Source organism: Schistocerca americana, chromosome 10 (genome assembly GCF_021461395.2).
Source record: "Schistocerca americana isolate TAMUIC-IGC-003095 chromosome 10, iqSchAmer2.1, whole genome shotgun sequence".
In the NCBI taxonomy this organism is placed as follows: domain Eukaryota; kingdom Metazoa; phylum Arthropoda; class Insecta; order Orthoptera; family Acrididae; genus Schistocerca; species Schistocerca americana.
Window position 1 is genome coordinate 159040152 of NC_060128.1, and position 23573 is coordinate 159063724.

The 23573-nt window shown below is 43.8% G+C and overlaps 1 protein-coding gene across 2 annotated transcripts in view; it reads right to left on the minus strand.

Annotated features, from left to right (window-relative positions):
• Window positions 1–23573, minus strand: part of LOC124552635 (angiotensin-converting enzyme-like) — a 291412-nt gene that overhangs the window by 38009 nt on the left and 229830 nt on the right. For both annotated transcript variants that reach the window (XM_047126963.1, XM_047126962.1), the window contains exons 4-5: window positions 4344–4440; window positions 2292–2435 (exon numbers count right to left, since the gene is read on the minus strand). In XM_047126963.1, coding sequence (XP_046982919.1) covers window positions 2292–2435; window positions 4344–4440 — 241 coding nt within the window. The remainder of the gene's footprint in view (window positions 1–2291; window positions 2436–4343; window positions 4441–23573) is intronic.

A 23573-nucleotide genomic window follows, 5' to 3' on the forward strand; every position in this document is an offset into this window, starting at 1 on the left:
TACTAAAATTGGACATGGGACAATAGAGTGAGTGTGTGTGTGTGTGTGTGTGTGTGTGTGTGTGTGTGTGTGTGTGTGTGTGTGGGTGGGTGTGTGGGTGGGTGGGGTGGGGTGGGGGGGAGGCAGGTGTGTGTGTGTGTGTGGGGGGGGGGGGGGGGAGGCAGGTGTGGGTTTAGTTTAGGTGTGAGCGTGTGTGCCCTTAGGTCACTGAAGAGGCTTCTGCAAGAAATACCGAGCGAGGTGGCGCAGTGGTTAGCACACTGGACTCGCATTCGGGAGGACGACGGTTCAATCCTGTCTCCAGCCATCCTGATTTAGGTTTTCTGTGATTTCCATAAATCATTTCAGGCAAATGCCAGGATGGTTCCCTTGAAAGGGCATGGCCGATTTCCTTCCCCATCCTTCCCTAACCCGAGCTTGCGCTCCGTTTCTAATGACCTCGTTGTCGACGGGACGTTAAAAAACACTAACATAACCTAACCTCTGCAAGAAATACAATTATCAACTATACACAGTTACTTGTGAATTTTTATATTTAAAATTGTAAAATGCTACATTTTAATTTCAGTTCAATATGATGTTTGCTCAGTTGTTCTGTGTATCACTTCAGCACAGGGCTGCAGCAATGTTAATGTAGAAAAAAAAACAGCAAATTTTATGAAGGGACCTTGCTATGATCAATAAATAAAGCCAGTTCAAGTTAATTGTATTACAAGTACATCAGCTACTAAACAAAATAGTCATGAAGAATTGTTTGGTTATCTATTGTAGGGGAACTGAGATGCTCTAAATTCCTGCTATGGTAAATACTGAACAGTGTTTGAGATTATGGATGAGGTGATATATGATTGTTGTGTTAGAACCAGATTTAGAACACTTTGAGATCAAGTAGGAACACCAAATTATCTGGATATGATGCTTAAAACATGTTACTGTGTATGATACTAACACCTGAATGGACACAGTTGAAAGTTATGGTATGTTGATAATTTTTACTTTTTGGACCAGTCCAAAAGATGAAGATGTTAAAACAGTCTAAAGTAATCATACCTAATTTGTGTACCTCCTGCATAAATTTTTTCATACACAACATTTGAAAGATGGCATAAAATTGTATTATTCTGGTGAACTAACCAACAAAAATTCTTTTACCCCAGTTGTGAAAAGAGAAAGAAAGAACAGAATGCTGCACTGACTCAGAATTTCCCAACAGGAAAGTAGCTTGTGAACCAATTAATACCACTGGAATGCTGGAAGCTGAACTTTTCCATTACTGGAGCGCACCTCAGCTTCCCAGAAAGCAATTTATTTAAACCTGTAACTGCGGTCTTCACGTTTTTTGTACCTGGTGCAGAATGTCCATTGCAAGCAGAAGAGAAGTGACCTTTTGAAATTTTGTTCTATAGTTCTTTTAAACTTCTTGAAAGATGACATTATTTCTACTGAGGCTGTGTATGTGTTTACTTAAACCACTATAGCCCAGTTTTGAACAATGGATACTCCAGATTGGAATATCAACAAAATAAGGAATAGAGAGATTGCTGCCTGCCGTAATGATGACACGTTAAGTTGCAGACAGGTACAACGTCACCTTCAATGGTACAAGGCCATAAATTTATGTCATGTGACACCCAAACAGCAACCAGCACATCACACTGTGCGATGTAGCACACAATTTGTAAATGAGTTGGCAAATGTCTCTGTTGTCACAGATGGTGCAGATGCATCTTTGAGATATATCTTTTCCAATACACTGGCATTAACAGTTTGTTGGTAATGAGTGAGAACATACACTGTTTTCAATTTTACAGAGCTCATCTCTAGACATTTTTTGATTATCTGATAAACTGTCATTGGGGTGCCACATTGACTTTTTCCACATAAAAAGGCTATATAGCTGAACTTGACTAATTGAAAAGGTAAAGTTGTCATCAACCTATAGTGTGGTTTGAACATGATAGCACTCTACTAGGCATGGCCTATTGAAATTGGTATGCGCTTGTCTTCCTTCAACCTCTCAAATGACTTACGCAGAAGGTTATAGCATGGCCTATAGTTTAATGTAGCATCCAAAACACTGTTCAGCTTGCCATTTCACCAATTAAAACCACTGCCAGAAGTATAAGAAGTGGTAAGTGACTGATAAAAATCCTGGGAGTGACCAGAGATTAAACCTTGCAACTTTAGACCCTTAGTGTGGCACTTAAACCACTGTCCCTTACGCTAATGGTGGTTTAAATGAATAAATATAGTCTCAACAGAAATAATGTCATCTTCATGTAGGTACTTACTGTTCAGGACAGCAGCTTCATTGCTGAGAGCGACATAATGTTCAAACTGTGAGCGGACTTTCTCTCCCGAAGCATGCCTCCACTCCACCCATATGTGAGACAGCTCCTTAGGGTCTCGGCTCTCTGCCAGTCTTTCTGTCAGCTCTGCAGGCACAAAACAAGCACCTATCAGTATGATTACCATGATGACTTTGATCATAAACTGACAAACTGTATAAAGGGGCAAGGCAAAGTCCTACGATGCATATACGTACAATATAATGTTATCAGTATGTTCACTACAGTGTTTCAAGATGCAGCATATCACTCATATCATTTGTTATTTTCAGAGCTGGTATCAGGATATTAGACTTTGTGATTTGATACATGGTGTGTAACTCTGATCATTTATAATTTGTAAGTGCCAGAACAGTGCATATTTGATACATAAATGTGGATCTGTCAAATCCAAATCACTTTTATAATAACATATATATATATATTCTAGCCAAATTGCAATTTTTCTACATTTTGCAAGTGAATTAACTAATTTGTTTTGTAGTATTGAAACGTTTTTATAATTAAGTTAAATTTAAGAATATATCTTGGAGATCAGTTTTGCTGTTAAACATTTGATTGTATATGTTATCTTTCGATTGGCATCTTTACCAGATGCATAGTTTATTCTGCAACAGAGAGTCATTATGTACAGTTCATAGCAAAAAGTTGTAATGTGAACATAATAGCGAGTAATTGGAAGAAATTATGTAGTGAATGACAATCGGAATTTAATAAATGTATTGAGGTGAATGAGAATAAAACATAAGTTTGAAACAATTTAAAGAATTACTTACATAAACCCAGCCAGTTTAAGATACTTGCATCTAAGAAAGACCTGTGGACCTGAATTTGCTGTATTACAATTTCCTACGACAATGACTATTGTACTGCATTGAGATAATAAGTAAGTTAGCACTGATTGTGGTGTTTGTTCTCCAGCATTTTGTAGTAACCGCTTAATAATTCATATAGGAATGTCAGGTTTCATTGTTAGGTGAGAATGAATAAGCTACAACAACCAATTAATACTAATGTGATTAAAAAAGTAAATGTATCCATTTGTGAGCCAGCAGCAGGTCAGTTGACACAGAATCCTACAAAAGTCATGGAATTAAGTAGCTTTCAGAACATGGAGTACCTTGGCCAATTAAAAAGATTGGAAAAAGAATCTGATAGGGCCTCTATGAAACAGTCACCCTGGACCTAGGTTGAGGGAACAACAACAACGATGTACAAGCTTAAATTCATAGTTAAAAATAAAGTGAATTAATGAGAAGTAGTTAGAAAAGGTACCATACTCAATGTAAATGTGACAAAATCAAAGCAAAAAACAAACAGTGGAGGAGCAGCGAAGCGTGGATCCACACGTGATTTGACATCTCCTGCCAGTCGCCATATAAATGATTCTGTTGCTCAGTAAAGAGATTATGGCAGCCATTCTGTTATCACACTTAAAGGATACAATACACTCAGTACACTGGAGGAATTGCATTGACCACAAATGGATTACTTCAAAAAATGGACAGTCTTCCTGTCAAGCTGAGAAAAATTTATCCCAATTCTTGCTCCATTTAAGAATGTCATAAGCAAAATTAGTCTCTATGCTTATTCCACTACAGTCCTTCACAGAGTGAGTGAAACACTGATTGAGTTGGGGCAGTGGTTAAGACATGGGACTTGCATTTGGGAGGAGGGCAGTTCAAAACCCAGTCTGGGCATTCAAATTTCAGTTTTCTGAAGTGTCCCCAAATTCCTTAAGGCAAATGCCAGAATGATTTCTTTAAGGATGACACTGCCCATTTCCTTCCCCCATTCTATTCTGATCCAGCCCAGTACACCATCTCTAACGAGCACATTGCTGACACGATCCTGAGCCCTAATTTCCATTTCTGAGTGAAATGAGAACAGTTTGATGCACTAAATGCTAAAGATACTGATGTGAGAAATATTTGACAAAATAGCAATTGTGTCACAAGAAGATAAGAGAAAGCTATGTGTCTGAAATATACAGACCCGGTTCCAGGCTGAGGTCACACTTGGTGGCGTCATTGTAGTCACAGACCTTGGCCGTGCTGTAGATGGACTCCATCTCACTGACCAGCTTCTCCAGCTGCAACACAACCAAAGTGTTCATGTATATAATTCACCAACAGTACTGAATAGAAGGACTATGGAGACCCACCTACACACAGAGTGTTTCCAAACCTTTTAAGGTAAGAAATATACGCTTGAGAGGGAAACTGCAAGCTGAGCACTTTGAGATAAGCATCTAATGGTTTGAAATGAAAATTTAGTTTTTTTTATGCATAAACAGCTAGCACCTTACAACAATTCAAATTTGTGGTCTTACGGCAAAAGCAGTTGAACCTAAATGTTGTAGCAGTTCTACTATATGATTTTTTCCAGCATAAATCTTAGAAAACATGAATACCTAAGAACTTAGAACTTTCTACTCCGTTTATTATTTCTTATTGGTACACCAGGTCAATATGGGGTGCGATGTTTTCGACGGAACAAAACTGGATGAGTTCTGCTTTTTCAAAGTTCTTGTGTGATTGTTGCCTACAAGTTGCAGAGACTCATTGATGCTTAGACAGATGTGGGATATAAACTGTCATCACTCCAGATGTTATTATTGCATCACATGAAAACACCATCATACTTGAAGGAGTCCTCATCCGTGAGCAATACACACAGTAGGAACCTCAGCGTTGCACTGCTGTGTAGAATGATCCACTGACAGAACTAAACTGTGGGTTTGACACTCTCCTTGCACACACTGTGCCTATCTGTTGCTCCTATAGTATTCTCGAAGCTGTATTCTTGGAAGTGTGCATTCCACGTACAGGATCACGAATACCTACTGATTTATCTTCTCCTACATGATCCAACACCATCTCCTCATATCTACTGTGTGAGCAGTTCTTCATCAAAATATTAACAATCTCACTCAAATTAAGCAAGACTATTCACTTCTGATTACCAATGTGAGTATGGTGTTTCAGAAACGTGTTGTAACATAGAAAAGACTGTAATTTCTCCAAGGTTTTGAATGACATTGTCACATTAGTTTCCTGAATGTAAGAGGATGGCTGTTATGTAGTGGTATATAGAAATATGTATGTGAGTTACACTATGTGATCAAAAGTACCCGGACACCTGGCTGAAAATAACTTACAAGTTCTTGGTGCCCTCCATCGGTAATGCTGGAATTCAATTCGGTGTTGGCCCACCCCTAGCCTTGATGACAGCTTCCACTCTCGCAGGCATACGTTCCTTCAATCAGGTGCTGGAAGGTTTCTTTGGGAATGGCAGCCCAGTCTTCACGGAGTGCCGCACTGAGGAGAGGTATTGCTGTTGATACGTGAGGCCTGGCATGAAGTCGGAGTTCCAAAATGTCCCAAAGATGTTCTATAGGATTCAGGTCAGGACTCTGGGCAGGCCAGTCCATCGAAGGGATGTTATTGCCATGCAACCACTCCGCCAAAGGCCGTGCATTATGAACAGGTGCTCAATCGTGTTGAAAGATGCAATTGCCATCCCCGAACTGCTCTTCAACAGTGGGAAGCAAGAAAGTGCTTAAAACATCAATGTAGGCCTGTGCTGTGATAGTGCCTCACAAAACAATAAGGGGTGCAAGTCCCCTCCATGAGAAACACGACCACACCATAACATCGCCGCCTTCGAATTTTACTGTTCTCACTACACACGCTGGCAGACGATGTTCACCGGGCTTTCGCCATACCCACACCCTGCCATCGGATCGCCACATTGTGTACCGTGATTTGTCACTCCACACAACATTTTTCCACTGTTCAATCATCCAATGTTTACACTCCTTACACCAAGTGAAGCGTCATTTGTCATTTGCGAGCATGATGTGTGGGTTATGAGCAGCCCCTCGAACATGAAATCCAAGTGTTCTCACCTCCTGCCTAACTGTCATAATACTTGCAGTGAATCCTGATGCAGTTTGGAATTCCTGTGTGATGGTCTCGATAGATGTCTGCCCATTACACATTACAACCCTCTTCAACTGTCGGTGGTCTCTGTCAGTCAAAAGATGAAGTCGGCCTGCACGCTTTTGTGCAGTACGTGTTCCTTCACGTTTCCTCTTCACTATCACATCAGGAACAGTGGAAATAGGAATGAGGAGTGTGGAAATCTCGGGTACAGAAGTATGACACAAGTGACACCCAATCATCTGACCACTTTCGAAGTCCGTCAGTTCCGCGGAGTGCCCCATTCCGCTCTCTCAGGATTTCTTATGACTACTGAGGTCGCTGATATTGAGTACCTGGCTGGAAGTGGCAGCACAATGCATCTAATATGGAAAACGTATGTTTTCGGGGGTGTCCGGATACTTTTGATCACATAGTGTAATAGTAGCTTTTTGTTTGTGCATGGCTAATACCAATTCGTCTATTAGCTTTATTAGAGCAGTCATCATGCTGTGAGCTTTGCGGAAACTTGATTGGTTTACGTCTAGAAGGTTATTTTCAGGAAAGGAAGGAATATTAGGGTTCTTTACTATCGACAACGAGGTCATTACAGATGGAGCACAAGCTGAGATTAGGGAAGAAAGTCGGCCGTGCCCTTTGAAAAGAACCATCCCGGTATTTCCCTAAAGCAATTTAGGGAAATCACGGAAAATCTAGATCTGGACGGTCGGTAGCGGATTTGAACCGTGGCCCTCCAAGATTGTCTCAGATGAAGTAATTAGTAAGTTCTAAAGCCTTTGGTGACGCTGATTCAGTGCAAGTGGGCCGGTGTTTAGATGTAGTGGACCGACAATGAATTTGATCATTTAACTGTAATGGCAACATCTCAGCTTCCGAAATGATTTGTAGAGCGGATTTTCTGTCTGTATTAACAGTTATGCGACTGAGTAACTGCCTTGCGCTTATAGCAACCACTGTTTCTATCATGGAATTGATGTTTTGCGTCTTTTCGGGTTGTTCAAATAAAGGCGCCAGTGTGGTGAAGTATTGGTTTAGATCTACAGTAGGACCTAGAGGTACAGGTAAAGGTTTGGGTCTGCCTGTTTCTAAACCGTGTACATTTTTTCCACAGAATGGCGGGCCTGTCTTTGTCCTTATTTAACGAGTGTGGATACCTGAGTTTTGCATTTCTCTCAGACTGACTAATCCTGTTGTGTAGTTGCTTGTAGGCGAGAGGGTTTTTTGAAGTGAATTGCCATTTCTATGTCTTGTCTCTGATGCCCAAGAGGTGTTTAAGGTGATCAATAAGCTATGATGCAGAGTTTATCTTACGGTTTGAAGAGGAGCGTGTTTATTGTACGAATTATTGGATCTCTCAGTGAAATTAGGCATTCTATGATTTATATCGATGTCATCCTCTATCGTTGTCTGACACAAGTCATAGGTTTCGGCCTTGAGTTCACATATATTCATGCATATATTACTGTATAAGGAGAGTTGTCATGACATTACAAACTTGAAGTCGACATTCACCATGTGAGTTGCTCCGAACATTAACTTCTGATGGAAGTATTTTGGTCATAAATGCTAGCTAGTGTCATTTATGGGTGTACTAATCGTTTTGATTATAGTCTAAAGTGTAAGAGAATCACGTTTCATTTGTAAGTGGAATCGTTCAAGTGATATTTTATTTTACGAAGATTATTCGCAAAGTACTTTCCGATCAGTCACGAAATGGAAACCGCAGTGAAAATCAAAAACGTTTTATTTGGAACAGTTCGCTGCACGTTCCACCTACTACTCTACATAGCCGCCGCTCAGACTTAAGACATCTGTCGCAGCGCTGTACCAGCTTTCCTATACCCCCGTCGAGCCACCTGGGCTTCCCGCTATTTCTCTACGCGGGTCTGCAGTTCGTTGTCTGTGGCAAAATGTTGTCTTTCTGGCCAGCAGTTCTTGTGAGCAGATATGAACCTCAGAGGAAGCCAAGTCCTGGTTGTATGGTGGGTGATGAAGCACATCCCATCAAAAACGCCGCAGGGGCGTCCTCTCTGTCCCACTATTGTTCTGGGTACCTTTACGTGCTCACTGTGCGCTCACAAGTTTGAACAGCGACGTGACGCAGTCGATGGCCGTACTAGAGACACTGCCCAACACGTCTGTGCGAAGCTTCACTATCGTTTCCATTTCACTACGTATCGGACCTTACTTTCCGAATAGCCCTCGTATACAGGGTGCTACAAAAAGGTACGGCCAAACATTCAGGAAATATTCCTCACACACACACAAAGAAAGAAAATACGTTATGTGGACATGCGTCCGGAAACGCTTACTTTCCATGTTAGAGCTCATTTTGTTACTTCTCTTCAAATCACATTAATCATGGAATGGAAACACACAGCAACAGAACATACCAGCGTGACTTCAAATACTTTGTTACAGGAAATGTTCAAAATGTCCTCCGTTAGCGAGGATACATGCATCCACCCTCCGTCGCATGGAATCCCTGATGCGCTGATGCAGCTCTGGAGAACGGCATATTGTATCACAGCCGTCCACAATACGAACACGAAGAGTCTCTACATTTGGTACCGGGGTTGCGTACCAAGAGCTTTCAAATGCCCCCATAAATCAAAGTCAAGAGGGTTGATGTCAGGAGAGCGTGGAGGCCATGGAATTGGTCCGCCTCTACCAATCCGTCGGTCACCGAATCTGTTGTTGAGAAGCGTACGAACACTTCGACTGAAATGTGCAGGAGCTCCATCGTGCATGAACCACATGTTGTGTCGTACTTGTAAGGGCACATGTTCTAGCAGCACAGGTAGAGTATCCCGTATGAAATCATGATAACGTGCTCCATTGAGCGTAGGTGGAAGAACATGAGGCCCAATCGAGACATCACCAACAATGCCTGACCAAACGTTCTCAGAAAATCTGTGTTGATGACGTGATTGCACAATTGTGTGCGCATTCTCGTCAGCCCACACATGTTGATTGTGAAAATTTACAATTTGATCACGTTGGAATGAAGCCTCATCCGTAAAGAGAACATTTGCACTGAAATGAGGATTGATACATTGTTGGATGAACCATTCGCAGAAGTGTACCCGTAGAGGCCAATCAGGTGCTGATAGTGCCTGCACACGCTGTACATGGTACGGAAACAACTGGTTCTCCCGTAGCACTCTCCATACAGTGACGTGGTCAACGTTATCTTGTACAGTAGCAACTTCTCTGACGCTGACATTAGGGTTATCGTCAACAGCACGAAGAATTGCCTCGTCCATTGCAGGTGTCCTCGTCGTTCTAGGTCTTCCCCAGTCGCGAGTCGTAGGCTGGAATGTTCCGTGCTCCCTAAGACGCCGATCAATTGCTTCGAACGTCTTCCTGTCGGGACACCTTCGTTCTGGAAATCTGTCTCGATACAAACGTACCGCGCCACGGCTATTGCCCCGTGCTAATCCATACATCAAATGGGCATCTGCCAACTCCGCATTTGTAAACATTGCACTGACTGCAAAACCACGTTCGTGATGAACACTAGCCTGTTGATGCTACGTACTGATGTACTTGATACTAGTACTGTAGAGCAATGAGTCGCATGTCAACACATGCACCGAAGTCAACATTACCTTCCTTAAATTGGGCCAACTGGCGGTGAATCGAAGAAGTACAGTACATACTGACGAAACTAAAATGAGCTCTAACATGGAAATTAAGCGTTTCCGGACACATGGCCACATAACATCTTTTCTTTATTTGTGTGTGAGGAATGTTTCCTGAAAGTTTGGCCGTACCTTTTTGAAACACCGTGTATACGTGAATTCTGGTTGCGCTGTTTACTTTTACGACAGTTCCTTTATTTCTGTCATCTGACTGTAGATTTCCTATCATTACAGCCCGAAGAGCTCTATCGGTAAACGCTGTGAAAAGGAATGGTTGGAAACTAACAAAACACAGCGAAATTTGTCGTCAGCATTTTCAGGAGCAGAACATAGAGCAAACATCACTTTCGTCAGTCCTGCTGGATTACGAAAGGACCCTTGTCACATCGCATATTTATCTTCTAGGTTATTCTAAAAGGGTATCAAACACAAAGTTACATTAACGAGGCGACATGTTTTGTATTACTGGAGCAAAAATGCACTTAAGATCAGAAAAAACTGTGGAAGTACTTCCTGACACTGTGTTGTTCACGAAAGCATTTTCTATTTAAAACAACTGTGGCGAGCACATGTCAGAAATTAAGAACAAGAATCAATCGTAAACAGTGGTCTTCTGATGTTAACATTACGGCACTGACTTCAAAGCAACGTACCGTAAGTCGGTAGAGCCACGTCCCCTTATTATACATCAATTTATACGCTTAAGCTCTCCGAAACTCGCCACTTGTGATATGTTCTATGGACACTGCAAAGAATACGTAGTCAATGTTACTTCGTGGGCAAAGATGGTAGGTGCAGATATCTGTCAGTGCGAATTAGTTACTCCGTTTCCTGCTTAGGTAGCAAATACATGGTAAACTCACGCCGCCTCTGCTTGACGTCGAAGTGCAGTAACCACTAAGAGACGGCAGGGGCGGCACTAGCCGTAGAAGGTATATAAAGCATGTCGGGGGGACGTGGAAGACAGTGCAGTCGTTGCAACGCGAAAACGGAGCGATTTATCTGATGTTCCCAAGGTCGTGATCATTGGCGTTCGGGCCAAGATTGGAAGCATTTCCGAAGCGGCTAGGTTTGTAATGTGCTCACTTTCGCCGGCCGGAGTGGCTGAGCGGTTCTAGGCGCTACAGTCAGGAACCGCTGCGGTCGCAGGTTCGAATCCTGCCTCGGGCATGGATGTGTATGATGTCCTTAGGTTAGTTAGGTTTAAGTAGTTCTAAGGGACTGATGACCTCAGAAGTTAAGTCCCATAGTGCTCAGAGCCATTTGAACCATTTCGTTCACTTTCCGCTGTAGTTAAAGTATACGGTGTATCACAATATGGCGATATGCAAAACCAGCGCCTAGGCAACTGTGGTGAGCCACGGGCTGTAGAAGACAGGGGTGAACTACGGCTGCGGACATGTGTAAGTGCGAACAGATGGGCAACTGTTCCAGCAACTGACCGCCAAGATGAACCAGGCATCTGTCAATGGCGTCCTCTCCACAATCGTTCAGCGTATCAACCTCTGCAGTAGGCGCTGTTTCACGCACCCATACTGACTGCTCTTCATCGGCAACCAAGGCTGGAATTTGTACGCCAGTACTGCAAGTGGACGTCCACTGTGATACACGGATTTTACAGATTAATCACGTTTTGTATTCCATCGGACAGATGGCCATTGGCGTGTTCGGCACGGAACCTCTGAAAACAAACACCCTGTATGCATTATGGTCCGGTGAATGTTTTCGTGGCAGTCCCAGGCTGATCTCGACATTCTGGATGGTACAATGGACCAACGCGAATAAGCATCCATCCTTGTGGACCGTTTCCACCCCTACATGCGTTTGTGTTTTCTTGGCACGATGGCATCTACCAGCAGGACAATGGAACACGTCACACAGCTCGCTAGTGTGCGTGCGTTGTTCAAAGAGCACCAGCATGATTTTACCGTACCCCCCCCCCCTTTCCATCAAACTCCCCAGATTTAAACCCAACTTAGAATCTGTGGATCCACCTCGATCGGGCTATTCGCGCCGTGGATACTCAACCACAAAATCTAGAGCATGTGACCACGGCATTGGAGTTGATTCAAAATGGTTCAAATGGCTCTTGAGCACTATGGGAGTAACTGCTGAGGTCATCAAGTCCCCTAGAACTTAGAACTAAACCTAACTAACCTAAGGACATCACACACACATCCATGCCCGAGGCAGGATTCGAACCTGCGACCGTAGCAGTCTGCGGTTCCGGACTGAAGCGCCTAGAACCGCAAGGCCACTGGAGTTGGATTGGCTCCAGATCCCTATCGGTAGCTTCCAGGACCTGAATGACACTCTTCCTGCACATCTTGCGGCGGCCCGCGCTGCAAGAGGTGTTTATTCAGGTTACTGGCAAGTAGTGACATTAATGTGACTCGACAGTCTTTATCAACAACGTGTGACTGTCCGTCGTATAGTGTGCCGGTACAAATGAAAGCGGGGTAAAGTTTCAGCTGGAAACTCTGACGCCTGAATTTTGAAACGGAGTGGATGTTGTTTAGAAAATAAATGTTAATAGCCGGCCGGTGTGGCCGAGCGGTTCTGGGCGCTTTAGTCTGGAACCGCGCGACCGCTACGGTCGCAGTTTCGAATCCTGCCTCGGGCATGGATGTGTGTGATGTCTTTAGGTTAGTTAGGTTTAAGTAGTTCTAAGTTCTAGGGGACTGATGACCTCAGATGTTAAGTCCCATAGTGCTCAGAGCCATTTGAACCATAAACGTTAATACTTCAGGCTACAATTACGTGTTCGTACAGAGATTTAAGCTCTGAGAACGCAGATTCATGGCCAGGAGGCAGCCTAAACAGCAGGAGACACATTCGAGGGCGTCCAGAACGGTTTTCGCTTTCTAGAGCGCTCCAGTTTTCAGCGACGATTTCGCAGAACACGGCGGTGCGTAGCCAGTTTTCTGCGAGGTTCCAGCCAGCTGCTACGCGGCGTGTAGCAACCGACTGCCGTTTCCCAGAAGCGCAGGCGCAGCCGCTAGGCCGGCGACGCCTAGCTGCCTGCGTCATAACCGTGGCGCCACTTTCTACACTTACACCTACGTCCACACTCTACAGAGCCACAGGGAATTGCACGCAGAAGGTTCTTTCCATCTTACCAGGTTTTAGGCTTCTTCCCCGTCACATATACGCGAAGCCCGCGGGTAATATCCCTTTCTGCCCGCTATAATTGTGCAGTCTTGTCTTTGCGAACCCTACGGGGGCGGTTCATAGGATGATGAAGTACAGTAGAGTTGAAAACTTAAGGACGAAACTAACTTTCGTGTGATGCATCACTGCCAATAGCAAAGCTCGATGAAACTTGGGCCCTACACAGAAAAAACTGGTACAGCATAGTAGAGAAGGTAACTGCAACAAATACGCAATCAGACGAACAGAAATGACGCTTTTATTCGAGGCAATAATTAACAATGAAGTCACCGCGATTCGTGATGCTCTCCTGGACATTATAGAAAGCGGGATATGGTTCTTGATAGGGTGTGTGATCACTTCGGATGACACTGCATGATCTGCAACGTGCTTCCATACTGACCACAAAGTTGGTAAAGAATTCTTGTGGTAGGGCGTTCCATCCCATCACTAGCGCGGTTGACACCTGTTGGACGGTCGTTGTTGCGTGTGGACGTACTGCAATAGTCTCCTCAACGTGTCCCACACGCGCACAGTGTGATGTCAGTCAGGGAAAGGAAGAGGTCAGTCCATTCACCGAATATCCTCTTGTTCCAAGAACTCTTCCACATGCGCTTTTCGATGGGATCGCGCATTACCATTCATATAAACGAAGTCAGGGCCGTATGAACCCTTGAAAAGATGCACATGCGGAATTGGAACAATGTCACAACAACGTTGACCAATGAGTGAAACGTATCCAAAGATTTCGGGGTTAGTACGCCCGTGCACCATTATGCCTCCACCCACTGTATCAACTGGACCACGAGAGCGATCAAGTTAGACAATGTTCCTGGGCGCACTGCGTATCACCACCTCTCGCCAAATATGATTTCGTCCAGCAAGAAGTCCGCAGCTCGTGGTCGAGTGGCTAGCGTTGCTGCCTCTGGATCACGAAGTCCTGGGTTCGATTCCTGGCTGGGTTGGGGATTTTCTCTGCCCGGGGGCTGGGTGTTTGTGTTGTCCCCATCATTTCATCATCACCACCATCATCATCCGTGACAGTGGCCACACTGGACAATTGAAAAAATTTGACTGTGAAAAAATTTGGACTTTGTACGGGCGCTGATGATCGCGCAGTTGAGCGTCTCACAAACCAAACATCATCATCATCGTCCCGCAAGAACCAAGTCTCGCCTTTTGTAATATCCAGAGGATCATCAGAAATAGCGATGGCTTCAGTGCAGTTACTGCAATCAAATAAAAAAGTCACTTCTGTTCGTCTCACTGCGTATTTGTTTTAGTTACCTTCTTTACTATATTGTCGCAGTTCTTTCTAAGTAAGATCCAAATTACATTAAGCTTTGCTACTCTAACTTTTGGTCACCAACGTATATTACTAGATTCTTCTGCAAACTTTGTAAGTACGCTTTCACGACACAGTATGCGTCTTTCTGGAAAAGTTTGCCAGTTCAGTTTCTTAAGCATCTCTATAACACTGTCCCGCGGGTCAAACCAGTCGTGACACTTCGTGCTGTCCTTCGTTGTATACGTCCGATATCTCCTCTTAGTCCTGTTGGGTACGGTCTTACACTTTACAGCAATATTCTAGGATGGGTCACACGAGTGTTTTGTAAGCAACCTTCTTTCTACACTGACTGCATTGCCTGGTATACCACCAATGAACCGAACTCTGCCATGCGCTTCAGCTACGACTGAGCGTAAATGATCGTTCCATTTCATATCCCTATAAACTGTTACACCCAGGTATTTGTACGAGTTGGCCTATTGCAACGGCGACTCACTGATTTCGAACTCGCACGACACTACATTTCTGTGTTTTGCGAGGTGCACAATCTTTTAGGTTTCTGAACTTCTAAAGCAGATGACCAATCTTTGCTCCAATTTCAAATCTTATCAAGATGTACGTGAATATTTGCGCAGCTTTGTACTTCACCACAGAATGCAATATCATTATTGTACAACATGAACGGCAAAGATCCATCATCCATGAAGTTGCTTCTACTTCAGTCAAAGACTCTCCATCCAAGATGATATGCTAGGCCCTCCCTAGCAACATATTCTCAATGTAGTCGCAAATTTCGCTTCATATACGACATGATCGTACTTCCGATAATACGGATATGTGTGGTCCTGAGCCAAGTGCCTTTCTGAAGTCAAGAAATGCTCGATCTACCTGACTGCCTTCATTGATGGCTTTCGCGATGTCATGTGAGGTTTAGGCATGCAAGCCACAATTCATTTTAATGTTGAGCTAGGACCATTGGAAAACCGCTACAGGATGATCCAAACCGCCTTAGAATGCCTTCGATGAATCAGCGATGTAAGAACGGAACACGAACTGTAAGTAAATCTGCATACGTCAACACGTCCGCAGGTGGTGAAGATTGTAAGGGCAAACATATCATGTTTCCATTGCTCAGTAGTTGAGGTTTTATTCCCTTTGCAGCGCCGAAGGTGTTGCTTTTCGTTACGTGAGTGAACATGTTTCATTGCTTTACGGTCTTTCCAAACTAATTTTTTTCAGAAATATATTAGTAATACAGTGATAGTACCATTAAATATATCGCTTTGCAGTAATAAGTAAAATTGGCAGCTTAATGTTCTTAACTGTGATGGAGGGGAATAAATCATTGGTGGCCGGCCAGGGTGGCCAAGCGGCTCTAGGCGCTTCAGTCCGGAACCGTGCGACCGCTACGGTCGTAGGTTCGAATCCTGCCTCGGGCATGGATGTGTGTGATGTCCTTAGGTTAGTTGGGTTTAAGTAGTTCTAAGTTCTAGGGGACTGATGACCTCAGAAATTAAGTCCCATAGTGCTCAGAGCCATTTGAACCATTTTATCATTAGTGGCTTCTGATGTAAGATTCGTGAATTTCCCTCCTGATATGGGGAAGGCCTGAGAGAATGCAGTGACGAGCCTGGGTGGTCGCAAGGATAGGAATACGGGATGGCTCAAGCCCTGCCCTGCTGTGCTGCTGGTGGCCACATGCCCACGAGGCGGCACAGGCCTTGGAAGTTACAGAACGGCGACCACAGGTCCCCCGGAGCATTTCTGGTGTGACGAATCTGCATTTCCTGTCGGCGGAAACGACACCGACATTATGCTGTGTTCAGTGTGGGAAAATTCCAGATACTAACTGCGCTGTCGGTGTGAGCCTATCAGAAGGGTCATCAGCTCAGGCGCTGGGGCGTAAATGTCTGAACCAATGAGTGGCGACACAGCACGTACAGTGTACCAACCGCTGGGCAGTTGATGGGCACTGTGAGCGATTGTTGAGAAGTGTTGCCAGGCTTCCCGCGCGTTTCAGTGTTATGAGAGAAATTCTTGGTCGTCACCGTGGCGAAAGTTGTGAATTCTCCCTTCCAAGCAGAGATTATACAGGGTGATTCAAAAAGAATACCACAACTTTAGGAATTTAAAACTCTGCAACGACAAAAGGCAGAGCTAAGCACTATCTGTCGGCGAATTAAGGGAGCTATAAAGTTTCATTTAGTTGTACATTTGTTCGCTTGAGGCGCTGTTGACTAGGCGTCAGCGTCAGTTGATGCCAAGATGGCGACTGCTCAACAGAAAGCTTTTTGTGTTATTGAGTACGGGAGAAGTGAATCGACGACAGTTGTTCAGCGTGCATTTCGAACGAAGTATGGTGTTAAACCTCCTGATAGGTGGTGTATTAAACGTTGGTATAAACAGTTTACAGAGAATGGGTGTTTGTGCAAAGGCCGCCAGGCAGCCCGTGACAGAGCACTTCATCACTGGCCTCCAAGAAGCCCTGATCTTACCCCCTGCGATTTTTTCTTATGAGGGTATGTTAAGGATATGGTGTTTCGGCCACCTCTCCCAGCCACCATTGATGATTTGAAACGAGAAATAACAGCAGCTATCCAAACTGTTACGCCTGATATGCTACAGCGAGTGTGGAACGAGTTGGAGTATCGGGTTGATATTGCTCGAGTGTCTGGAGGGGGCCATATTGAACATCTCTGAACTTGTTTTTGAGTGAAAAAAAACCTTTTTAAATACTCTTTGTAATGATGTATAACAGAAGGTTATATTATGTTTCTTTCATTAAATACACATTTTTAAAGTTGTGGTATTCTTTTTGAATCACCCTGTATATGTGTGGTAGGAAATTTAATAATTTGTAAGAGAAATGACGAATGAAGACTGCTCTCATTTGCATTCAATACAGTCTTAAGATCAGAGAGCTTTTTCAATTACTGTAATTAGCAATTTGCTGGGTTAAGGCAATATATGGCTTTCACCAGTTTGCGTGTCGTCTGTGTGTCGAGCACTTAAGTGTGGGAGGCAGACAGCACTTTCCACTGGCGAACCCCAGCACGTGGCGCTGACAGCAACGATCCTTGCAAGCTGCACATTTCAATATTTTACAGTGATCCAATGACGCTTTGAAGTATTGTTAAGATCTGACTGATTGTTTATGTGGTTGCTTTCAGACAGTACTTCAATATACACCGCCTAACAAAAGAAAGTTAAACACCCAGAACGGGAGGAAAGATCGAGATGAAACTTCATGGGTTGGGAGGGTATATGTTATTTTAATGGTTGTAATATCGAGCCAGATTTATAAGGTTTTAGCAGTATGAGTCCACTTAACAGTATGATGTTGCACCCCCTATTGCCACTGATTCGGTTGGGAAGGCTATTGTGAAGCTATTGTATCCTCTGCTGAGGCACGTTGGCCCATAATCTTTGTAACTGGTCGTCGATTCCAGGATCCTGTCAGTGGGAAAGTGTTGACGTCAAGGCTTGTGCGACACGTTGTACCGCGGACACATCTGGTGATCTTGCCGGTCACAGCAATACCTCAATATCACACAGACAGTCCTCAGAGGTACATGTCACGTGTGTACGAGCAGTGTCCTGTTGAAAAATGGCACCAAAATACAGTTGCAAGAGTGGCAACAGACGATTCAAATGGTTCAAATGGCTCTGAGCACTATGGGACTTAACATCTGAGGTCATCAGTCCCCTAGAACTACTTAAACCTAACTAACCTAAGGACATCACACGCATCCATGCCCGAGGCAGGATTCGAACCTGTGACCGTAGCGGTCTTGCAGTTCCAAACTGAAGCGCCTAGAACCGCTCGGCCACACCGGCCGGCCGCAACAGACGAGGACGAAATTATGTTCTTAAGGTACCGTTGTGTTGTGAGAGTCCATTTAGTCACTACCAGCCGTAGCCGTGATCTCAAAACCATACCCGATGGCTCCCCACGCCGTCAGTGTTATTCTCCTCCGAAACACTGCTGCCATACTGCCCAATCATGGTCACAGACAGCGCAGAATCGCGATTCGCTGCTGAACATAGTAGACGCCATTCATTAGCAGTTCATGCACCCTGGCAATGGCAATACTCCAAACACAGCCGTTTGTGTTGTAGGTTTAATGGCAGCCTATGCATGGCATCGTATTCACTAGTCCAGCTGCTGTTAGTCTCTGACCAATGGTGTGGGATGACACGGAACATTGCATGGAGTCTGTTACTTGTTTTCGGACGGCAAGCTCAGATGTGAAGGGTATCGATGTGCTTGGTGCACAATACGGCAATCCTCCGTTGTCGTGGCCAGGAGTGGTCGACCAGAGCCTCTACAACGAGTATGCCTGCCCTCACTTTCCGCTGCAGTCCAGTATCAGAGCACTGTCACACCCGGGATGCCACAGGAATCTGGGTAGTGCACGAGTCGACCAGCTGGACAAATGGAGACCTACGGCGTTGCCCCTTTCAAATTCTGTAAGGTGCCGATAAAGCCATCTCACATGTGTATGTGGCAAATCAGTGTCCTTCACAGCGATTACTCAACATCTGACACTGTTCACGCCCCTTATATACCCTATCACGCCTGGCACTAACCCTAAATTCGAGCCGGCCGGTGTGGCCAAGCGGTTCTAGGCGCTTCAGTCTGGAACCGCGCGACCGCTACGGTCGCAGGTTCGAATCCTGCCTCGGGCATGGATGTGTGTGATGTCCTTAGGTTAGTTAGATTTAAGTAGTTCTAAGTTGTAGGGGACTGATGACCTCAGATGTTAAGTCCCATAGTGCTCAGAACCATTTGAACCTAAATTCGAACAACACTAAAGCATTTGATAGCCGTTCTCCCTGTGATAGAGAACTGCAGCTCTATAATCATTTACGTACCCACCGATGATGCGTTCGTGCATCAAGTTACTCTGGCATACGATCATGTCTTCCACGTGCTTAACTTTTTATGTCAGGCAGTCTATATGTGATATATGTCTGTGCAGGCTAAGCTGCAGGCAAAAAGCTACGAGAGCTCTTTGGAAAGTAAGGTCCGAATAGAAACCACAGTGAAAATAAAAAATGTTTTATTTGCAACAGTTTGCTACACCCCCTACCTACTTCTATAATCAGTCACCGCTCCGACTTAGAATTTATCGTAGTGTTGTACTAACTTTCCAATGCCCTTCTCACAGAGGACAGCCACCTATGCTTTCCGCCACTTTTCTGCGCCGGTTTGCAGTTCATCGTCTGTGCCAAAATGTTGTCTTCATAGTCAGAGATTCATGTGAGCAGAGCAGTTACGGGTTGTCTTGTGGGTGATAAACACTTCCCACTGAAGACGCTGCAGGGGCGTCGTTACTGCTGTTGCAGTGTGCAACCGACAACCGTCATGAAGAAGGAAATTCATGAAAGGTATGTTACGTGGGGTCGCATGAAACCAGGCGCAATCTCGCAGCAGCATCCATACTTGGCAGGAGACAGTATTATTTTAGACATCTTTACGTGCTCAGTGCCTGCTCAAAATTGAAAAGAGCAACGTGACGCGATAGACGGGCATCGTGGAGACACAGCCCAACACAACCGTGAAGATCTTCGTCGGATATTCACAGTCGTTTCCATTTCGCGACCTCTCGGACCTAACTTTCCAAACAGCCCTAATCCTTTAAAATATAAATGAAAACAAGACAAGGTGATGGTTTATCACCTTTACTGTTTAACTGTGTTCTAGAAAAAATTGTAAGGATCTGGAATTCGGAGCTAAAAAATCACAAAATTGAACCAATAAGTCTGGGAAGGAAAAGAAATGGAATTAAGGTAAACTGCTTGGCTTTTGCGGATGATTTCGCAATACTTTCAGAAAACCTGACAGAAGCAGTTACTCAAATAAACATTCCGGAAAAATTAGCAAACAGAACTGGTCTCAAAATTTCAGCTGAAAAAACAAAATTCATGACAAATATAAAAAATGCACCAAAATACATAGAAACAGAAATAGGTACAATAGAGCGAGTAAATAAATTTAAATATCTTGGAGAAACTATACAACAGAATGGACTAGAAAAATCTGCAATAGGTGTAAGAATTAACAAAATGGAAAGAGCATATAGTTTGACCGAAAATATTTGCAACAAGAAATGTATATCTAGAAAAACAAAACTAAAACAATACACCACAGTGGTACGACCAGCATGTTTATATGGATCTGAATGCCTAACGATGAACTATAAGATGGACAAACTAGAGGTGTTGGAAAGAAGGATTATTAGAAAAATAATGGGTGCAATGAAAACTGCAGATGGTTGGAAAATAAGAAGTAATGAGAGGATCTACAAAACTATAGAGAAAATATCTGAAGTAATGGCCAAACGAAGATTAACCTTTTTTGGACATCTCTACCGAATTGATGGAAATAGACTAACAAAACAAAAACTCCTATATTTCTGGAAGAAGAAATCGACAGTAGAATGGATGACAGAAGTAAGAAAAGATCTTGAAAGAAACAACATCGAAGAATCATAAATAGCAGAAAGAAACCGTTTTAAAACAAAATACTAAATTTGGAAGGCTTTCAAAGCAGAAGAAATAAAAAATCGGGAACAATATGGACAGAAGAAAGGAAGAGACTTCATGGGGAGACAATGAGGGAATACTGGAAAAATAGGAAACAACAACAAAGGAAGAAGAGGAACTGAAGTTGTTAACGTGATCCTAATTGATAAATACGATTGCAAAAAAAAAAAAAAAAAAAAAAAAAACCAAACAAAACCATGTGACAATGCGGTTCGGGGACTTTTATCCTTCATAAGGTGATAGTTCTGGTGTTCAGATGAGGTGCATTGCTCCTCGAAACCCAATAATGTCGATACATCCGAAGTACTGTGGATCTTCGTTGTGCACTTTCCTCGAGAGAACTGCATTTGAAGTTAGCGACTCTCTCTATTGATTCACATCATTTCTCTATACATTACATAAATATGATACTGCGTGAAGAGTTTGACAGAGCACTGAAAGACCTGAGTCGAAACAAGGCCCCCGGAGTAGACAACATTCCATTAGAACTACTGACAGCCTTGGGAGAGCCAGTCATGACAAAACTCTACCATCTGGTGAGCAAGATGTATGACACAGGCGAAATATCCACAGACTTCAAGAAGAATGTAATAATTCCAATCCCAAAGAAAGCAGGTGTTGACAGATGTGTAAATTACCGAACTATCAGTTTAATAAGCCACAGCTGCAAAATACTAACACGAATTCTTTACAGACGAATGGAAAAACTAGTAGAAGCCGATCTCGGGGAAGATCAGTTTGGATTCCATAGAAATACTGGAACACGTGAGGCAATACTGACCTTACGACTTATCTTAGAAGAAACATTAAGGAAAGGCAAACCTACATTTCTAGCATTTGTAGACTTTGAGAAAGCTTTTGACAATGTTGACTGGAATACTCTCTTTCAAATTCTAAAGGTGGCAGGGGTAAAACACAGGGAGCGAAAGGCTATTTACAATTTGTACAGAAACCAGATGGCAATTATAAGAGTCGAGGGACATGAAAGTGAAGCAGTGGTTGGGAAGGGAGTGAGACAGGGTTGTAGCCTATCCCCGATGTTATTCAATCTGTATATTCATCAAGCAATAAAGGAAACATAAGAAAAATTTGGAGTAGGTATTAAAATCCATGGAGAAGAAATAAAAACTTTGAGGTTCGCCGATGACATTGTAATTCTCTCAGAGACAACAAAGGACTTGGAAGAGCAGCTAAATTGAATGGACAGTGTCTTGAAAGCAGAGTATAAGATGAACATCAACAAAAGCAAAACGAAGATAATGGAATGTAGTCGAATTAAGTCGGATGATGCCGAGTGAATTAGATTAGGAAATGAGACACTTAAAGTAGTAAATGAGTTTTGCTATTTGGGAAGAGCAAAATAACTGATGATGGTCGAAGTAGAGAGGATATAAAATGTAGACTGGCAATGGCAAGGAAAGCGTTTCTGAAGAAGAGAAATTTGTTAACATCGAGTATGGATTTAAGTGTCAGGAAGTTGTTTCTGAAAGTATTTGTATGGAGTGTAGCCATGTATGGAAGTGAAACATGGACAATAAATAGTTTGGACAAGAAGAGAATAGAAGCTTTCGAAATGTGGTGCTATACAAGAATGCTGAAAATTAGATGGGTAGATCAAATAACTAATGAGGAGGTATTGAATAGAATTGGTGAGAAGAGGAGTTTGTGGCACAACTTGACAAGAAGAAGGGACCGGTTGGTAGGACATGTTCTGAGGCATCAAGGGATCACAAATTTAGCATTGGAGGGCAGCGTGGAGGGTAAAAATCGTAGAGGGAGACCAAGAGATGAATACACTAAGCAGATTCAGAAGGATGTATGTTGCAGTAGGTACTGGGAGATGAAGAAGCTTGCGCAGGATAGAGTAGCATGGAGAGCTGCATCAAACCAGTTTCATGACTGAAGACCACAACAACAACAACAACATAAATAATCACACAAGTGGTACAGAAAATGATTAAAAAGAGCGCCTGTCCCAAAATTAACGAAAGTCTCCGTATCGTCAGCGGATCAACTTGGACAAAGAGCGCTGACGTAAAAGCGGGCAAGGTGGAATGGCTGGCTTATTTTGGACCCGAAGGCCACAAGACGTGGCGCTGCTGGCCACGCCGTGGCCGACGCCGCTCCGGCTGCACACGGGGTCACAGCGTGTAGTGGCGGCGGTTCGTCGGCCGAGCAGCTGGTCCGCCTCCAGCGGCCTTCACCTCCGCCTCCGCTCCGGCCACTTCGGGCCGCCTCCAGCGCTGGAGCTGGAGCTGCAGCCGCAAGGCGGGCGATCTTGCGGCGCTGCGGGCCGATGGCCGTGGAAGGGCGTGGCAAGGTCAACCGGGACTTTCTACGCCGTGCGGCCTCCGGGTTCCGCCCGCGCCTGTGCCGCCGCGGCTATGCTCGCATCCTACTAGGCATGTCTCTACACTCGCCACGTTCATTAGCGACGAAACTTGCGGGAGATCAAAATCAAAGTTCTAAAATAGATTTTCGCCGTCGTTTTTCCTGTTAGGCCCCAATTGATCTTGCCAGCCCGAGCAAATACCAGATTTCCGAGCGTCGGTTGTTTTCTACATCTAAAGTTACGGAGAATTTGACAGAGCTCTAAAAGAACTACGGGACAACAAAGCAACGGGTATTGATGACATCCCTGCAGAACTAA